The 16890-nt window shown below is 43.4% G+C and overlaps 1 protein-coding gene across 1 annotated transcript in view; it reads right to left on the bottom strand.

The window, feature by feature from the left end:
- Nucleotides 1-16890, bottom strand: part of mcu (mitochondrial calcium uniporter) — a 197371-nt gene that overhangs the window by 1679 nt on the left and 178802 nt on the right. Inside the window, exons 4-7 of the mRNA XM_059946490.1 lie at nucleotides 15114-15218; nucleotides 7012-7172; nucleotides 3069-3272; nucleotides 1034-1150 (exon numbers count right to left, since the gene is read on the bottom strand). Coding sequence (XP_059802473.1) covers nucleotides 1034-1150; nucleotides 3069-3272; nucleotides 7012-7172; nucleotides 15114-15218 — 587 coding nt within the window. The remainder of the gene's footprint in view (nucleotides 1-1033; nucleotides 1151-3068; nucleotides 3273-7011; nucleotides 7173-15113; nucleotides 15219-16890) is intronic.

Below are 16890 nucleotides of genomic sequence, written 5' to 3'. Positions count from 1 at the left end.
GGTAAGCAGTTTTAAACTTGAGGAAACTGGAATTTAAAGTGAGAAAAATAATTTACAGGACACTTGAGGGGTAACTCTTTCCCTTGAGGGGCAACTTTTTCCCCTTGAGGGGTAACTCTTTCCTTTCCCTGGTGGTGGCACAACAACAACTTCTCACTCAATGTTAGCAAGACCTGACTTCAGGGGGAGGAAACCAGAGGTCCATGAGCCAGTCCTCACCAGGGGATCAGAAGTGGAAAGGGTCAGCAACTTCAAAATCCTCCGAGTTATCATTTCAAAGGATCTGCCTTGGGCCCAGCACATAAATGCCATTACGAAGAATGCACAGCAGCACCTCTACTTCCTTAGAAGTTCACGAAGAGTCAGCCCGTCATCTAAAACTTTGACAAACTTCTACAGATGTGTGGTGGAGAGTATGTTGACTGTTTGCATCATGGGCTGATATGAAAACACCAATCCCCTTCAATGGAAAATCCTGCAGAAAGTAGCAGATGTCGCTCAGCCCATCACGGGTAAAGCCCTCCCCACCACTGAGCACATCTATACAGAGTGCTGTCGCAGGAAAGTAGCTTCCATCATCAAGGACCTCCACCACCCAGGCCATGGTCTCATTTCACTGCTGCCATCTGGTGCAGGAGCCTCAGGACTACACCGCTATGTTCAGGAATAGTTATTGCCCCTCAGCTATCTCAACCTCACCCTGATACTACAGAGAGTCACACAGGAGCCTCTCCAGCCAAGACAGTGAGATATTCCATTTGTCTGCAGCAATGAATCAGTGCACTGTGTTCCAGCACAGCCCACTACCCCATATGCTCCCTCTAGGCAGCCCTACAGACTAGGGACTACTTGATTCTACTCCAATAGGCTCTAGAGTGGCTAATAAGGTCAATGTGAGAACCACATATCCTTTCACAGATGGGACAGGAGGGCAGTTTGAGAAGTGGCTGGCTCCTTTCACTGCTCTGCACAAAGCAGACACGTGTCACATAATTGAACTGGAAATCAGTCTCTGCTATAATCTGGACTTTACCTGAGCAATCGCATCCTTGAGCCTGTTGTATTTTTCAATATCAAATTTCGTCTTTTTGGCTCCTTTGTGGAAGAAATGCAAGTATTGTCTGTCTCTGGCATCGGGATAAATGTACTCCTGTGGAGGAAAAGGGACAAGGTCAGGGCACACACAACCACTCAATAATGAGGTAGGGTTGCAAACAGAATACATCAGTCTAATTGGATAAGGAACTATAGGCGTGGAGGTATTTTATCTAAAACACAGTTGTGGTAATCTGGAAGTGTGATAGGTCAGCGGTGACATCCGTTAGTCTCACGAGACCATGGACCTGCGCCTGGAAGTCTGCTGGTGTGGCCTCTCCAGGGCGCAGGCCTGGGCAGGATTGTATGGAAGACTGGCAGTTGCCCATGCTGCAAGTCTCCCCTCTCCACAACACCGATGTTGTCCAAGGGAAGGACAAGGGCCGATACAGCTTGGCACCAGTGTCGTCACAGGAGTTGCCAGAACGAGGCTGAAGGCAACATCGGACTGCCTTAGGGACTCCAGCTCCAGATTTGTCCTCAGGGTTTACTCCCGAAGCCATGAGTGGATATGGCTGCAAGGCAGCGGAGGTTTGAAATCAGAGTTTTCCCTCTCTTAGATGGACTGCCTTCCCAGGCTGACGAGCTCCATCTACCCGAGGGTCAGTGGAAGCACATTCAATAATAACGTTCAAAAAGGAGCTGAACAAACCTACCACTATGAAAATTATAAGGAAGGCCTGGCCAGGGTTGCCTTTTGTCCCCTCAGGTATTACCTTTTCTCCTCTGGCTGTTCATTGAAGTGAGGGAGGTGGTGTGCACACAGTTATTCAGTTGTGTAAATTCACATGCTTCTGAACTGAGCCAATAAAGGTTTTGCCAGTAAATACAGATTCTTTCTGTGCCTAACTGATCATTATTACTAAGGGGCAACCCTGGTAACAAATACCTCAAGGACAGACCTGCTGAAATGTTACACCCCCTGAGGTTAGCTGCTCAAGTCCACAAATGATCCTTGTGCACTCTCCGTTTTTCTGACAGATGTTAAAAGGTGACCATGTGTCAAATTGTACCTCAACAAGCATTTCACTAGGGAAGGAAGAAAATGGTTCTGAAATTTAAAACATTAATACCCTAACTACTCAAAAATCCCAGCATTTAGAAATTATTCCATGCCCCTTTTCAACTCACTGGGCCCCAGTACCCAAGTTCCCTTTAAACTCACCACAGGTAATGGAAAATCTATGCTTGCAATTTTTAAAAAAGTATTTTGATGTATTCATTGGAATAACATTCAACAATCCCAAAAATTTTGCTTTTCTGTTACTAAAGTCATGAGTATGGTGAATTAAGAGTTTTGTGGTAACAGGAGAAATCTTTGGAAATTATGGAATTTTAAAGTTTAATAGTTACATGTGAACAATCTGAAGTAGAAACTATTCTTTAGTTTTATGTATAAGGCAATGTAGTAAAAATTTTCATTTGCAAAATGGCATCAAGTTATTTCCTGTTTGCAGTACAATAGTTTTGCCAAGAACAATCACGGTCATGGAAAGACCATGATCACCTACGTCATATGACACGGCACATAACAGAAGAATGAAGTACAGTAAGTAATCTCAATATCATATGCAAAGACATGTAAACATTTTGAAAAGGGTACTCAGGGTACATTTTTTAATGGATTGAAGAACAACTGCCCACCAAAACACTGCAAACCTCAATGCTTTGGTAGTTATGCTGCCCCTCACACCACAGCAATAATGACAGAAAGATCAGCCAAGTCCAAGCAGGAACTGACCTGGAGAATCAAGAAAGAGTAGTGAACATTTTTACCTCCATCCCCCTGAGAAATTTTTCAATCAGATCTGCAGATGAAACAAGTCAGGAGGAGTCATAGAGAAGATGGGTCATATCGTCTGTACCTTGATGTCAGATTCTTCATTAATTTCCAGAAGGATATTGAAATTATTTTTCTGTGAAACACCTGGCAATGAGGAAGATTAGTGAATACCCACAATGTTTGGGCTTACCTGCCGTGTGATGACAAAATAGGCATACATCGCCATTGCACTGCCATAGGTGATAAAATAGGTGACGGGTTCCATTATGTCCCAGGAATATTCCCACCAGGTGAGGCGAGCCAAGATCCCAAACTGTGTCGCCATGAAGGCCATCCCGCCCCACAGCACCCAGGTCGATCGCATCTCCGCCTTCCTGTCCAATTCCAACTTGACCTGCAGGAGAAGAAAGGGAAACCAAAAATAAGAGGGGCTGAGCACAGGGGTGAATCAGCCTTTCAGAAAGGACTTGCAGTATTGAATTCAATAACTATACAGAGATTTTTAAAAATCAGCACAAGGCTAGGGTACATTTTGATCCGACCATCAGGCCTGATGCCTACAGTGACCCATCATCAGGGTTGAGATCCACACTGAACCCAGAGGGCAGCTCAAAGCTCAATCTGATCCCTGCAGTCAATCCAGGATATCTTCACCCAGTCAGGTAGGGCTGGTACACCCACCCCGACTCAGCACCAGGATGGCTTGCAACATACAACATGAGGAACAATAGGGCGAGGAGGCGGAGACCATTGGCCCTTTGAGTCTGCACGTCCATTCATTAAGACTGGAGCTCACCTTTAACACAGCACTACTATTTACTGCTCCAACCCCACACTCCTCATTTTCATTAATGTCCAGAAATCAACTGAATGAACACAATGACCAGAACTCCTCAGTTCTCTGGGGTACAGAAATCTGGGAGCAAACCACAGCATGCCAATCCAACCCATGCGGTCACGTGAAGAGCGTACAAACTCCTTACAGACAGCAGCGGAATTGAACATGCATCACAGTCACTACGGTAGCATTAAAAGTTAAAATTTTGAAGTAAATTTTTATTATCAAAGTACATATTTGTCACCATATACAACCCTGAGATTCACTTTTCTAAGGACATACTCAGCAAATCTATTGAATAGTAACTGCAACAGGATCAATATTAATTAGAGTGCAGAAGACAACAAATTGTGCAAATGCAAATACAAATAAATAGCAATAAATCACAAGAACATGAGATAATGAGATAAAAAGTCCTTAAAGTGAGATCATTAGTTGTAGGAACATTCCAATGATGGGGCAAATGAGTGTAGTTATCACCTTCTATTCAAGAGTCTTTTGGTTGAGGGGTAGTAACTGCTCTTGAAGCAGAGGCTCCTGTACCTTCTATCTGATGGCAGCAGTGAGAAGAAAGCATGGCCTTGGCGGTGGGACCTCTGATGCTGGATACCACTTTCCTACGACAGTGTAATGCTACTATTTAGAATGGATATAATCCCTCCCTATTCCATCTTGCTTGGTGTTAACAACAAACTTGCAAGTATGGCGTTTGATGTCCTTGGCTTCTCACAATCTGTATCAACAATCTGGCTGTGGCCTAAGAACCGACGCCTGCAATTGTCCACGTTACAGACTTGCCACATGTTGCTTTCAGGCCAAAAGACAATTCTCTGCCCACCTCTACTTCCAGGGGCTTGAACCTTGCTGACCAACCTCCAGTGATGAATCTTCCAAAAATCCACACACCACCATAACCCATTTTTCTTTATTACTAGTCACACTCTCAAAGAGCTCCAGCAGTTTAGTCAGACCTGATTTGTCTTTCTTATTGGGCCTATCTTATTCTTTTGTTATTACATCCTTCATTATAGATACCAGCATTTCCCTACCACTGACCAAAGGCAAACAAATACAGAAGATTCTGGTTAATTGGGAGTTGTCAAGACCAAGACGAAGTTTCATGAAAATATTATAAAGGTATGAAAAAGACAAATTACCATTTTAGAGAGTAACAAATTATGATTGAAATACAGAACAAATTAGAATACTACCAATACAGTTTTATAAAACTGTGTATTAGCTCCTAATAGTTATTGATAAAGGAACTCATCTGGAGTATGTTGTTGTGTTCTTTTGATTAACTATAAATTAACAAAATCAGCACAAACACCTAGTGCAGATAATGGTCTGCCTTCAGACATTGGTACTGACAATTGCATCCTCCAAATCTTCAATTTCATTGTGAAATTCAAGATAATTGTTGATACCTTCAAATTCTTCCTAACTTTTTGAAGTAGTGAAATTGTTTCATTTTCACTCCCAGCTAGTTCTGGCACCTCCAAGCCCGAATGCTTGAAACCGCAGAGAGCAAAATAGTTCTGAATTGTCTTACTGCTTATTTCTTGACAACTAAAAAAAAATGTAGATTTTTGAACACAAACACACACAACTGATGACATTTAAAACCTGTTCACTCTAAGCTTGGCATTGTGTTTATCAGCCATCAAGTGCATACGACTGACACTAGTTAAAAACTGTTTGATAATAGTCTCCCGTCCTTATCAAGTGGCACAGTGTCTCAAATAAACAACAAGAATCCTGGCTATTTTCTTGATTGTTTTTTGTTTTTTAACAGTTGTCCCAAACAAGTGGCTGCCTGATTTAATGGATGGCTCAATTAACCGGAAGCTGGTGTACTTTGTAACACATACACACACACACAAAGTGCTGGGAGGAACTCAAAAGGTCAGGCAACATCTATGGAGAGGAATAAACAGCTGATGTTTGGGCCGAGACCCTTCATCAGGAATGGAAAGGAAGGGGAAGCCAAGATGAGAAGGTCAGTGAGGGAAAGGAGGACCATTGGCAAATGATAAGTGAAACAAAGTGAAGGGAAAGGTAGGTGGGTGGGGAGGGCTGTATGAAATGAGATGCTGACAGCTGATAGGTGGAAGGAGTCAGTTAGAGGAAGGAGAGAGAATGCATGGGAGAAAGGCAAGGAGGAAGCCTGTTTTCCCTCTCTCCTTCCTTTCTTAAATACTGCAACCATATTTGATAACATTCAATCCATTGAAGGAATTCGAGAATATAAATTTAGGATGATGATAATTAGAGTATCTGCTACCTCAAAAGCCAGCTCTTGCAGAACTCTGGACTGCAGCTCATTGGGTCCTTGGGTTTTATAAGTTTCCAAGCTCACTGGACCTTTAATACTTGGTAATATCTGGCAGGCTTTCTGTGCCTGGAGTGCAGACTGATGAGAAGTAAGCACTGAATTCCTTTGCTATTTCCGTAATCACAAATATAAATGTTATCATCTTGCTACAAGGGACCTACACCTTCCCTCACTGCCTTTTCCTTTTTACATCTATTTTTAGTCACCTCCATATTCTTTATTTTGTGGATGTCCTCAGAGTTCTGAAATGCTACCATTCCCCAGACTTCCAGCTATTTCTGGCTACTTTTCCTTGGATGTAACACCATCTTTAATTCTTTTCGTCCTCCAAGGCAAATTACTTTTTCCTGTTCAGTTTTTGCAGCTTAAAAGGCTTTTGTGCAACAATACGTTATTTCTTTAAAAGCTAATCATCGCCTGTCCACTGTCCACTGTCACTGTCACTGTCAACCTACCCTCATAAAGCATGCTCTCCAATCCAGGCAAAATCCTTGTAAATTTTATGTCAGAGAATGTATACAGTATACAACCTGAAATTCTTACTCTTCGCAGACATCCACAAAACAGAGAGGAAAAAACCCGAAGAACGAATGACAGAAAAACATGAGAACCCTAAACCCCCCTTCCACCCACAAGCAGCACTAAAGCATCAGCCTTACACTAAGACTACATTTTCCTAACGGACCCTTGTCAACAAAAGTAACCCTTTATCATTACACACAATGAAATCCAAAATAGTTTTTACCTATGCTGGTTCTTCAACATGTTCACCTGGAAAAACATCTATCTCCACAAATTCCTCTTCCACTTAATTACCCCCACAATTACTGTATTAGCTCTGCTCTACATAGCTGTAACTTTCTGATTTTGAAGTTCACCCTGACCCCATTGGCAAAGCCCTATGTCCATTTGTGGAGTCTCATGGTTGGTGGTCCGTGGGCCATGTACAAGTTTACTCACTTTCTCTAGCGGCTCGATCTGAGCATGGAGCTCCTCCACTCGCCTCTTCAGCTCCCGCTCCTTGTTCAGCTGGTGCTCCTCGATGCGCAAAGTGGTGAAGAGCTGCTGGACGAGGATTTTAACATCATTCATTGACGTTGCTTCTTCATGAGCCAATTTCTCTGTAAAATTTAAAGATCATCACATGTTTACTGATCATCTGGGGTTGCAACGAACTCTCCTGAAAATTGCTGCAAGAGCAAGCTTTACAACAGTCAAAGAAATAACAGCCCCACTCAACCATTCCCGTTGATAGTTCACTGAGTGACCCCCTTGCCTCTGGCATGACCTTTCTGCTGTGAACGTTGACTCCCCCCTCCAGAGTGACCTCCAGCTAGTCCAGCAGCATCAATGTCCCAACATATTGGTGCTGGTTTATTATTGTCACTTATACAGTGAGAAGCTTGTCGTATTCTGTTTATACAGATCAAATCATTACACAGTGACCTGAGCTAGAATAAGGTAAAACAAAAACAATGCTTAGTTTTTAAGTGTAAAAACTACCAAAAAGAGAGCAGTTCAAGTAAATAATGAAATACAACATCATAACAAGGTGGATTTTGAGGGCAAGAGTTCACCTTATTGTATAAGGGGTCCATTCAACACTATGATAACAGTGGGATAGAAGCTGTCTTTGAACCTAGTGGTACGTGCTTTAAGGTGCTCTATCTTTGCCTGATGGAATGGAGTCTTTGATTATGCTAGCTGCTTTACTGAGTCCAAAGAGGGGAGGCTGGTTCCTGTGACATCCTGAACTGTGTCCACAACGCTCTGCAGTTTCTTGCAGTCAGATGCCATACCAAGTCATAATGCATCCAGACAGAAAGCTTTCTATAGAGCTTCAATCAAAATTGCTAAGAGGGAGATGCCAAATTTCTTAAGTCCCCTGAGGATGTAGAGGTGTTGGTGAGCTTTCTTGGCACTGACATTAACATGGTTGGACCAGGACAGACCAGGACATGTTCATACTCAGGAAGCTCTCAACTTCAACACTGCTTTTATTGACAGTAACATGTGCACTGTCTCCTTCTTGAAGTCAATGATCAGCTCTTCTGTTTCGTTGACATTGAGGGAAAAGTTGTTGTTGTGACACCACGCCATTGAAACAAAGGTTGATAGATTCTTGATTGATTAGTCAGGGCATGAGGGGATACGGGGTGGGGGAGAGAGGGAAGAGGCCAGAGATTGGGGCTGACGGGAAAAAATGGATCAGCCATGATGAAATGGGAGAGTAGACTCGATGTGCCAAATGGCCCAATTATGCTCCATTACCTTAAAGATTTTATTATGCTCTCTACCTCCTTCTGTACTCCAACTCATTGTTATTTAAGAGGTGGCCCACTCCAGTGGTATCATCTGCAAATGGACTTGGCGCAGAATCTGACCATGCAATCATGAGTGCACAGGGAGTAGAGTAGGGGGCTGATGATGCAACCTTGCAGAGCACCAGTGTTTAGAATTATTGCAGAGGTGTTTTTGCCTCTCCTTTCCAATATTCTGTTGGTCAAGAAGTCAAGGATCAGTTGCCGAGGGAAGTATCAATTCGCAGGGTCTCATTGGGAGAGAATATTATATTATACAAATTGCCAGTGTGACTACATTTGGAGTATTGTGTGCAGTCTTGGTTACCCAGATACAGGAAGGACACCAATAAGCTGGGAAGGGTGATTCATTGGACAGGATGGCATGAGTTCAAAGGAAAGGGTGGATAAGCTGGGACCTTCTTTCTCCCCTTGAAGTGTAGGTGCTTTAGGGGCGACCTTATAGAAGTGGATAAAATCATGAGGGACATAGATAAGGTGAATGGTCATAGTCTTTTTTTTACAGAATAGGGCAGTCTAAAACCAGAGGAGATAGATTTAAGATGAGAGAACAAAGACTTTAAAATGGACCTGACTTTATTTTCCACAAAGGGTGGTGGATACATAGGACAAGCTGCCAGAGGAAATGGTGGAGATAGGTACAATTACAATGTTTAAAATACACTTGGACAGGTACATGGATAGAGACCATTGTCGTCATGACCTGCTTGTCACCTCCCTCTGGTTCCTCATCTCCTTCCCTTTCTTCCACTGTTCTGTCCTACTAGATTTCTTCTTTTTCAGATCTTTACCTTTTTTACCTATCATCCCCCCTCCCCCATCAATCCAACCATCACCTGTCACCAGCCAACTTGTACACCTCCCCTCCCCCACCTTCTAATTCTGGCTCCTGCCCCTCCCTTTCCAGTCTTGATGAAGGGTCAAGTCCTGAAATGTCAACTGTTCATTTCCCTCCATAGATATTGCCTGATCTGCTGTTCTTCCAGCATTTTCTGTGAGTATTGTTCAAGATTTCCCACCTCTGCAGAACGTTGTGTCTATTACAGACATGCACAAGTTAACACTACTGCCTCTCAGCAATCCAAGGTGGATCCTGACCTTGGGTACTATCTGTGTGGAGCCTGCAGGCTCTCACTGCAACGATGTGCAATTCCTCAGCATCCAAAAGACTTATGGGAGGTTAAATGGCCACTGTTAATAGTCCCTTGTGCAGGTGAGTGGCAGGGGAATTGGAGGGAGTGGATGGGCATGCAAGAGAGAAGAGCGTGTAAGGCAAGGTCAGGCATTGGTCAACATGGCCAACTACTGGGAAATCAGTGGTTTGATGGACTGAATAGCCTCTGCATGGAAGAAAACCTGAAATAGTAGAAAATGAACAGTGTCACAATGAACTACTGTGAGACTGAGAGAGACAGGAACAATTTCCTTTGTTCCAGTACTGAATGCACGCATGTTATTACTAGGTGTGAGTTATCAAGAGAACAGGAAATTATAACATTCATATATCTGTCCCAACCTAGAAAAACACATCTTATAGTGCTTTAACCGCACATTATCAGAAATACAATCCTGGAGCCAGATATTAGGGCAGATTTGAAGAACGTTGTGAAGGAGAAATGAGAAGTAGAGTTGCTAAAGGCAGAGAAGGTTAATTAAGGAACATTTCATAACTGGAGAATCATAAAAGTATCCAGGGCTGTAAACAAATCCAAAGGGGAGGGGCAAGGTCATTAGGGGATTTCATATCCACAGATAAAAATTGTAAAAACGGATACCTCGAGGGCAGGCAGGAAAAGATGAGGCAGTGGAATACATTCAGACCCTTGCCCACAGTGTGCAGTGTACACCACTAGGTGGCAGCAAAGCAACAGCTGACAGATTTCAGAGAAGCTGCAAAATATACTCTCCACTGGTGACTTTTCCACCTCTGACCTGCCTTGTGCCAAGGTCTCACCGTCACACAGCCGCTCTCCAGAAGATAACTCTCCGCCACGTCTTGGTGGAGCTCTGATGGAGAGACAGCCTCCCTAAGAGCCAGAAGGAGCACGCAGTGGGTGAAAGCTGCTGACTTGAGCTGGATAGATTATCGATGGAATTATCACACAGATCACCTACTCATTCAGTTCCTTTTCTGGCCAGTCAGGTACTTGAAAGCCCTTCATTTGGGCGGCACAGTAGTCCAGAGGCTGCCTCCCAGCAAAGACCCAGCTTCCATCCCGACCTGGGTGCTGTTTAAGTGGAGTTTGCACATTCACCCCGACTGCGTCGGGTTCTTCCACATCCCGAAGATATGCACCTAGTGAGCAGGTCGATTAGTAGAACGCGGGAGTTGATGGGAACAAGGAGAATGAGATTCATGAAGGATGAGTGCATATGGGTGTTTGGTGGTCTTGTGGATTCAGCCGGCCAACCTGTGTGCTGTCTGTCTCTGCCAATGCTTTTCCAAGGTCAACCAAATAATCTACAGGGGGAGGATCCTGCCCGAAACATCGACTGTACTCTTTTCCATAGATGCTGCCTGGCCTGCTGAGGTCCTCCAGCATTTTGTGTGTGAATCTATGGGGGAGCTCAATATATTCCTCTCAATAGCAGAATCAGAATCGGGTTTACCACTGACTTATGGTGTGAAAATTGTTATTTTGGTGCAGCAGTACAGTACAAGGCATTAAAAAAATGACAAGTTACAGTAAATTAATAAATAGTGCTAAAGAGGAATATTGACAGTCTGTTCATGGGCCTTTCAGAAATCTGACGGCGGAGGGAAAGTAGCTGTTCCGAAAATGTCGATAGTTGGTCTTCAGGCTGCTGTTCCTCTTCGATGAAGGAACAATGTGCCAGTGAGAAGAGGGCATGTTCCAGATGGTGGGAGTCCTTCATGATGAATACCATCTTTTGGAAAACGATCTCAGTGGTGGGGAGGCTCAGGCCCATGTTGCAGTTGGCTGAGTCTACAACCCTCCATCGTCTTTTTCGATCGCGCACTTTTGGAGCCTCCATACCACAAAGCAGTGTTCCCCCTGAGCTGCGCGGCCATGCAAAATCGGAAACGCTCCCATGCACACAGCCTTTTGTTGCCACACGGCAACATTTAAACATTTAAAGTGCTGTGAAGTTTGGAAGTCAGCTAAAAATTTCCTGCTCAAAGCAGTGGTTGGTCTGCACAGCTGTAAAAAAAAAACTTAAGAGGGAACATTACCAGGCAGGGATGTGATCAGTCAGAATGCTCTCCACCATACATCTGCAGAAATTTGCTAGAATCTTTGGTGACATACCAAATCTCCTCAAACTCCTAATAAAATAGAGTGTCTCTGACGTGACTGTGTCAATGTGCTTTGCCCAGGATCAATCCTCTGAGATGTTGGTGGCCAGGAATTTGAAGCTACACAAAAGTCCTCAACAAACATTCCTTGCTCACTTCTGTGCATTGATTTTCTTCCAGAGCTACCTTCCAGCAACTGAACTGGAGACTAGACTCTCTTTGGCAAAACAGAACGTGTTATTCCTCCGGTTTGTACCAGCACTCACTGTAACAGTACAGGAGACCACAGACCAGTAGATCAGAATGGGAGTGGGAGGGGGAATTAAAGTGGCAGGGAACAAGTAACATTCCCTCTTGTGTCAAGAGGACATTGCAGCCTTTTGAACTCAGTGCTGAATTCTACAACTTCATAAACATGATTTCTCTGTCTATATCAGTCATCCTGCTGTGATATTAGCTCAGCTTGTTTTTTTTTTAAACTCACTTTTTTTCTTCCATGGATATGGAGGAGGTGTCCAGCCTGACCTGCCGGGCTTGTCCTCCTGCTCCTGTCCACATTTTGCAACTTCCACCTTCTTTTGTCCGTGTTCTCCTCTCTAACTGCTCCCACTGATGGACTGTGATTGTTTACAGCCTACCCCATGGACACACCAGTTTTACCCCAATCTATCTGGGTTGGTGTTTAAATCATCCGTCAGGTCATCCCCTGGACTAGGGCCCGGTTCCTGCAGTAGCAACGGGCTCTGGGCCTAGATCTCACTGCCCAGCCTGAAGCCATTCTTGACCTCTCCAAATTGGATTGGCGCTGAGAATGATCCAACCTCACACCCGGTTTAGGTGCACTCCTCTCTGAATCGCTCACTCTAACTCCATCTCCAAAACCATCCCAAACACATTATGCTCTGACTCAGTGACACACCAGCACGGCTCATCCCTCGAGTCAGCTTCGCTTGCCTCTTCATTGTTTGCAGTGGTAGTTCACCACAATTTACCTCAGAAAAAGTGTTATTAATAATGCTTTTAGTCATATTTCTTTCTTTTTGAACTACCCAACTTCAGTAATGCCATCTTAATCTGGAAGTGGTGATAATCAAGGAATGCCCTGTCCAGCAACTCTATGATGTTGAATGGAAGTTAAATACACTCAGTGGCCTCTTTATTAGGCCACTTGCACACTTGCTCATTAACAGCCAGACTTGTTCAAGCTGGACAGGAAGGTGACAGAACTCAAATAACCACATATTATTTGAGTTACTGTGGCATGCAGAAGAACATCTCTGAACGCACTACATGTCGAACCCTGCAGTGGATGGGCTACTGCAGCAGGTGACCAATGTAGGAAGTACCTAATACAGCGGTAACTGGTGTTTTCCAGTTACATAGAACAGCTTAAGTGCTTATAATCATTTGGAGGCTTAAGATGAAGATCAAGTTCACCCTCCCTCAATATCTTCAAGATTATGAATGGGGTCAAATCAGATGTGAAGGAATGCTAAAAATAGAGAGTCAATGGTCTATTTATCGTCACAAAAAGCCCACTGGGGAATTCAAAAGAAACAATAGGCATGCTGAACTCACTTCCATGGGGATTAGCTAAAGAGAGAAGCACAGATGTATTTAAGATGGATGAAACACCATAGAACCATAAGGCATATGAGTAGAATTAGGTCACTCGATCATGGCTGACTTAATTTCCCTCTCTACCCCATTTACCATTTACTTGCATCTTTAACACCATTACTATTCAAGACCATATTAACTTCACTTTAAATATACCTCCATAGCCTCATTTAGCCTCCATAGCTGGTAATACCATATGGTATTACCATAGCTGGTAATAAGCTGGTAAGGAAGGTGGGCTCTGTCGTGGGCACAGAACTGGAGAGTATGACATCGGTGGCAGAGCGGAGGGCGCTGAGTAGGCTACGGTCAATCATGGAAAACCCTGAACATCCTCTGCACAGCACCATCCAGAGACAGAGAAGCAGCTTCAGCGGCAGTTTGCTGTCAATGCAATGCTCCTCAGACAGGATGAAGAGATCATTACTCCCCAACGCCATTTAGCTCTACAATTCAACCACCAGGGGCAAGACATGTTAAAGTGCCGGGGTTAGGACTGAGCTTAAGTTACCACTCAATGCACTTTAGTAAACTATTTAAGAACTTTTTAAAAGCTATTTATTAATGCTTTTTGGGAGGGTGATTTTAGATGCATATCATATTTATACTGAGTTAAATACTGTATGTAATTAGTTTTGCTACAATAAGTGTACGGGACACTGGAAAAATGTTGAATTTCCCCTTGGGGATGAATAAAGTATCTATCTATCTATCTATAGCAGTCTGTGGCAATGAACTCCACAGATTCTCCAACCTCTGACAAAAAGATTTCCTCCTCATCTCTGTTCCCAAGGGACACCCCTCTATTGTGAGGCTGGGTGCTCTGGTCTTAGATTCTCCCACTATTTGGAAATATCCTCTCCATGTCCACTCTATCTAGACCTCTCAAACACAAGGGAGCATGGAAGAGAAGAACACATTGATGGGGCAGATGGAGGCTTGTGCAGTGACCAACATATACAAATGTTGGAGGAACTCAGCAGATCAGATAGCAGCTATGGAGGAAAATAAATTTTTGATGCTTTTGGTTCAGTTCCTCCAACATTCTGTGCGTGCTATAACCATATAACAATTACAGCACGGAAACAGGCCATCTCGGCCCTTCTAGTCTGTGCCGACACTTACTCTCACCTCGTCCTAGTGGCCAGCACTCAGCACATAACCCTCCAATCCTTTCCTGTCCATATACCTATCCAGCATTTCCAGCATCTGCAGAATCTCTGGTGTCGTGCATTGACCAACTAAGCCAAGAGACCAAGTCCTGTGCTGTAAATACTCTGCAACAAGCTATCACCAAAACAGATCAAAATGCCATGACTGCTACAAATGTGACTTCTGTGTTTGAAAGTCAGTGTTATTCATATTAAATAGGCCTGACATACAAAAGCTGTTTGAGAATAATGGTAAATGGCAGTAAGAATTTTTTAAAAATTTAGTGAAAATAGGGAATGCTAACAGTAATCAAGTTAGTTGGGCAGCATCTGTAGACAAAAAGGTCCTCCGTACCTGTATATCTATAAGGATGGTCCTTAAAGCCCGACTCTTTAACCAGGCTATTTTTGCCGCAACAACTGCTCAAGGGCTATTGACAAATCTAGTTTGTTATCATTCCTATGAAGTAGCCCTAGAGCAGGGGTTCCCAATGTGGGGTCCACAGACCCGTTGCTTAATGGAATTTATTGGTCCATGGCATAAAAAAGGTTGGGAAACCCTGCTCCAGATATTTTTTTTTAATGTAAATTTAAGTAATAACATTCAACATTATTGTGGCTTGAACTGAAACCAGAAGTTTTGCAGGAGTTAATGTTGATGACTGCGGAGTTCAATGTCAATTAATGCCAGAGATAAGGAGAATTAAGTACCTCGCTTTGGTGGCTGCACATAGTGAGCTACGTCATTTATCACTAACTTGAAGTCATCAAGGAGCAGGATATCGATCCCTGTTGATGCAGCTATTCGATTTCCATCTGCAGGAAGGAACAGATATGGTGATTAGCACAAACAGTCTTATGGGGTAGCACAATAACCAACAGAGACAGCCCTTTCAGCTTCCCATCACAAATTCAGGCATATGGGCAGCAAAGTGGTTTCATTACTGGACCTATGATAATGCTTGCCTTCTATTCAGAGTCAGAATCATGGAATTGTGTACACCAAAATGGTCCACCAAAAACAGCATGTCAGTGAGGACCTTTTGCCCACCTGAACCAATCTCATTTGCTGGCATTAGGTCTGAATCCTTCTCTGCCTTATCTAATGTAAGTGCATCAATCATAATGATTGCATCGACTCCACCACTTTCTCCAGCAGCAAGTTCCACATATCAACCACTCTTTCTGCAAAAAAAACCCCTAATTCTCCTTTCAAAATTCCTTCCCCTCGCCTTAAACCTCTTGCTTTTGGTATAGGGGCTGGCTGGTGGTGTAGTGCCATCAGCGCCGGACTTCAGAGTGAATGCTCTAGGTTCGAATCCAGCCGGCTCCCTTGCACGCTTTCCATCCGTGCTGGGTTGAGTGTCGAGCCAGCAACTTGGCCTCGTGAAAATAAGAAAGCCTGCTTAAAAAAAAAAGGCTGTCACAATGACTCCACTCGGAATTGAGGGCTTTCTTCTTCTCAGTGGCCACTTTATTGGGGACACCTGCTCATTGACGCAAATACCTAATGAGCCAATCATGTGGCAGCAACTCAATATATTAAAATCATGCAGACATGGTCAAGAGGTTCAGTTGTTGTTCAAACCAAACATCAGAATGGGGCACAAATGTGATCTGAGTGACTTTAACCATTGAATAATTGTTGGTGTCACACAGGGCGGTTTGAGTATCTCAGAAAGTGCTGAGCTCTTTGGATTTTCACACACAACAGTCTCCAGAGTTTATAGAGAATGGTCCGAAAAACAAAAATAAAATTCCAGTGAGCAGCAGTTCTGTGGGCAAAAATGCCTTGTTAATGAGAGGTCAGAGGTCAATGGCCAGACTGGATCAAGGTGACAGGAAGGTCAACAGTAATGCAAGTAACCATGTGTTACAGTAGTGGTGTGCAGAAGGGCATCCAGAACAGGTGAACCCTGGTGGATGGGCTACAGCAGCAAAAAGCATGATCATTCACTCAGTGGCCACTCTATGAGGTACAGGAGGAATTGGACAACTTTCCTCACTGACCATACCACCAACTATCATGGCATCTACAAACTTAACCAATCATACCTTCTGCAATCACAACCAAGTCATTAACAGACATCACAAACAACAAGCGACACAGCACTGATCACAGCAAATCCATTTTTTAAAATTTAATTTTAATCTCTTTTTCCATAAGAAAGCATCCTTTCATCACTCTCTGCTGTTTCTCACCACCAGTCAATTTTGGATCAAATTAAACAGCTCACTTTCAATCCCATATGTCATAACCTTCTGAACATATCTGCCTAGTCAAATGCTTTACTGAAGTCCAAATAGACACATCTGCTGCACTGTGTACATCAACCTTCTTACTCATTTTCTTAAAAATTCAAATTAGTGAGACAGGATTTTCCCTGCATAAAACCATGCAACTATCCCTGATCAGTTGATTTTTAGCAAAAGAGAGAAAATCCTATCTCTTGGGATCTTCTTCAATAAGTTCCCTATCATGGATGCA

Source organism: Hypanus sabinus, chromosome 21 (assembly GCF_030144855.1).
Source record: "Hypanus sabinus isolate sHypSab1 chromosome 21, sHypSab1.hap1, whole genome shotgun sequence".
Taxonomy (NCBI): Eukaryota; Metazoa; Chordata; class Chondrichthyes; order Myliobatiformes; family Dasyatidae; genus Hypanus; species Hypanus sabinus.
This window is presented reverse-complemented; position numbering and strand designations above follow the sequence as displayed.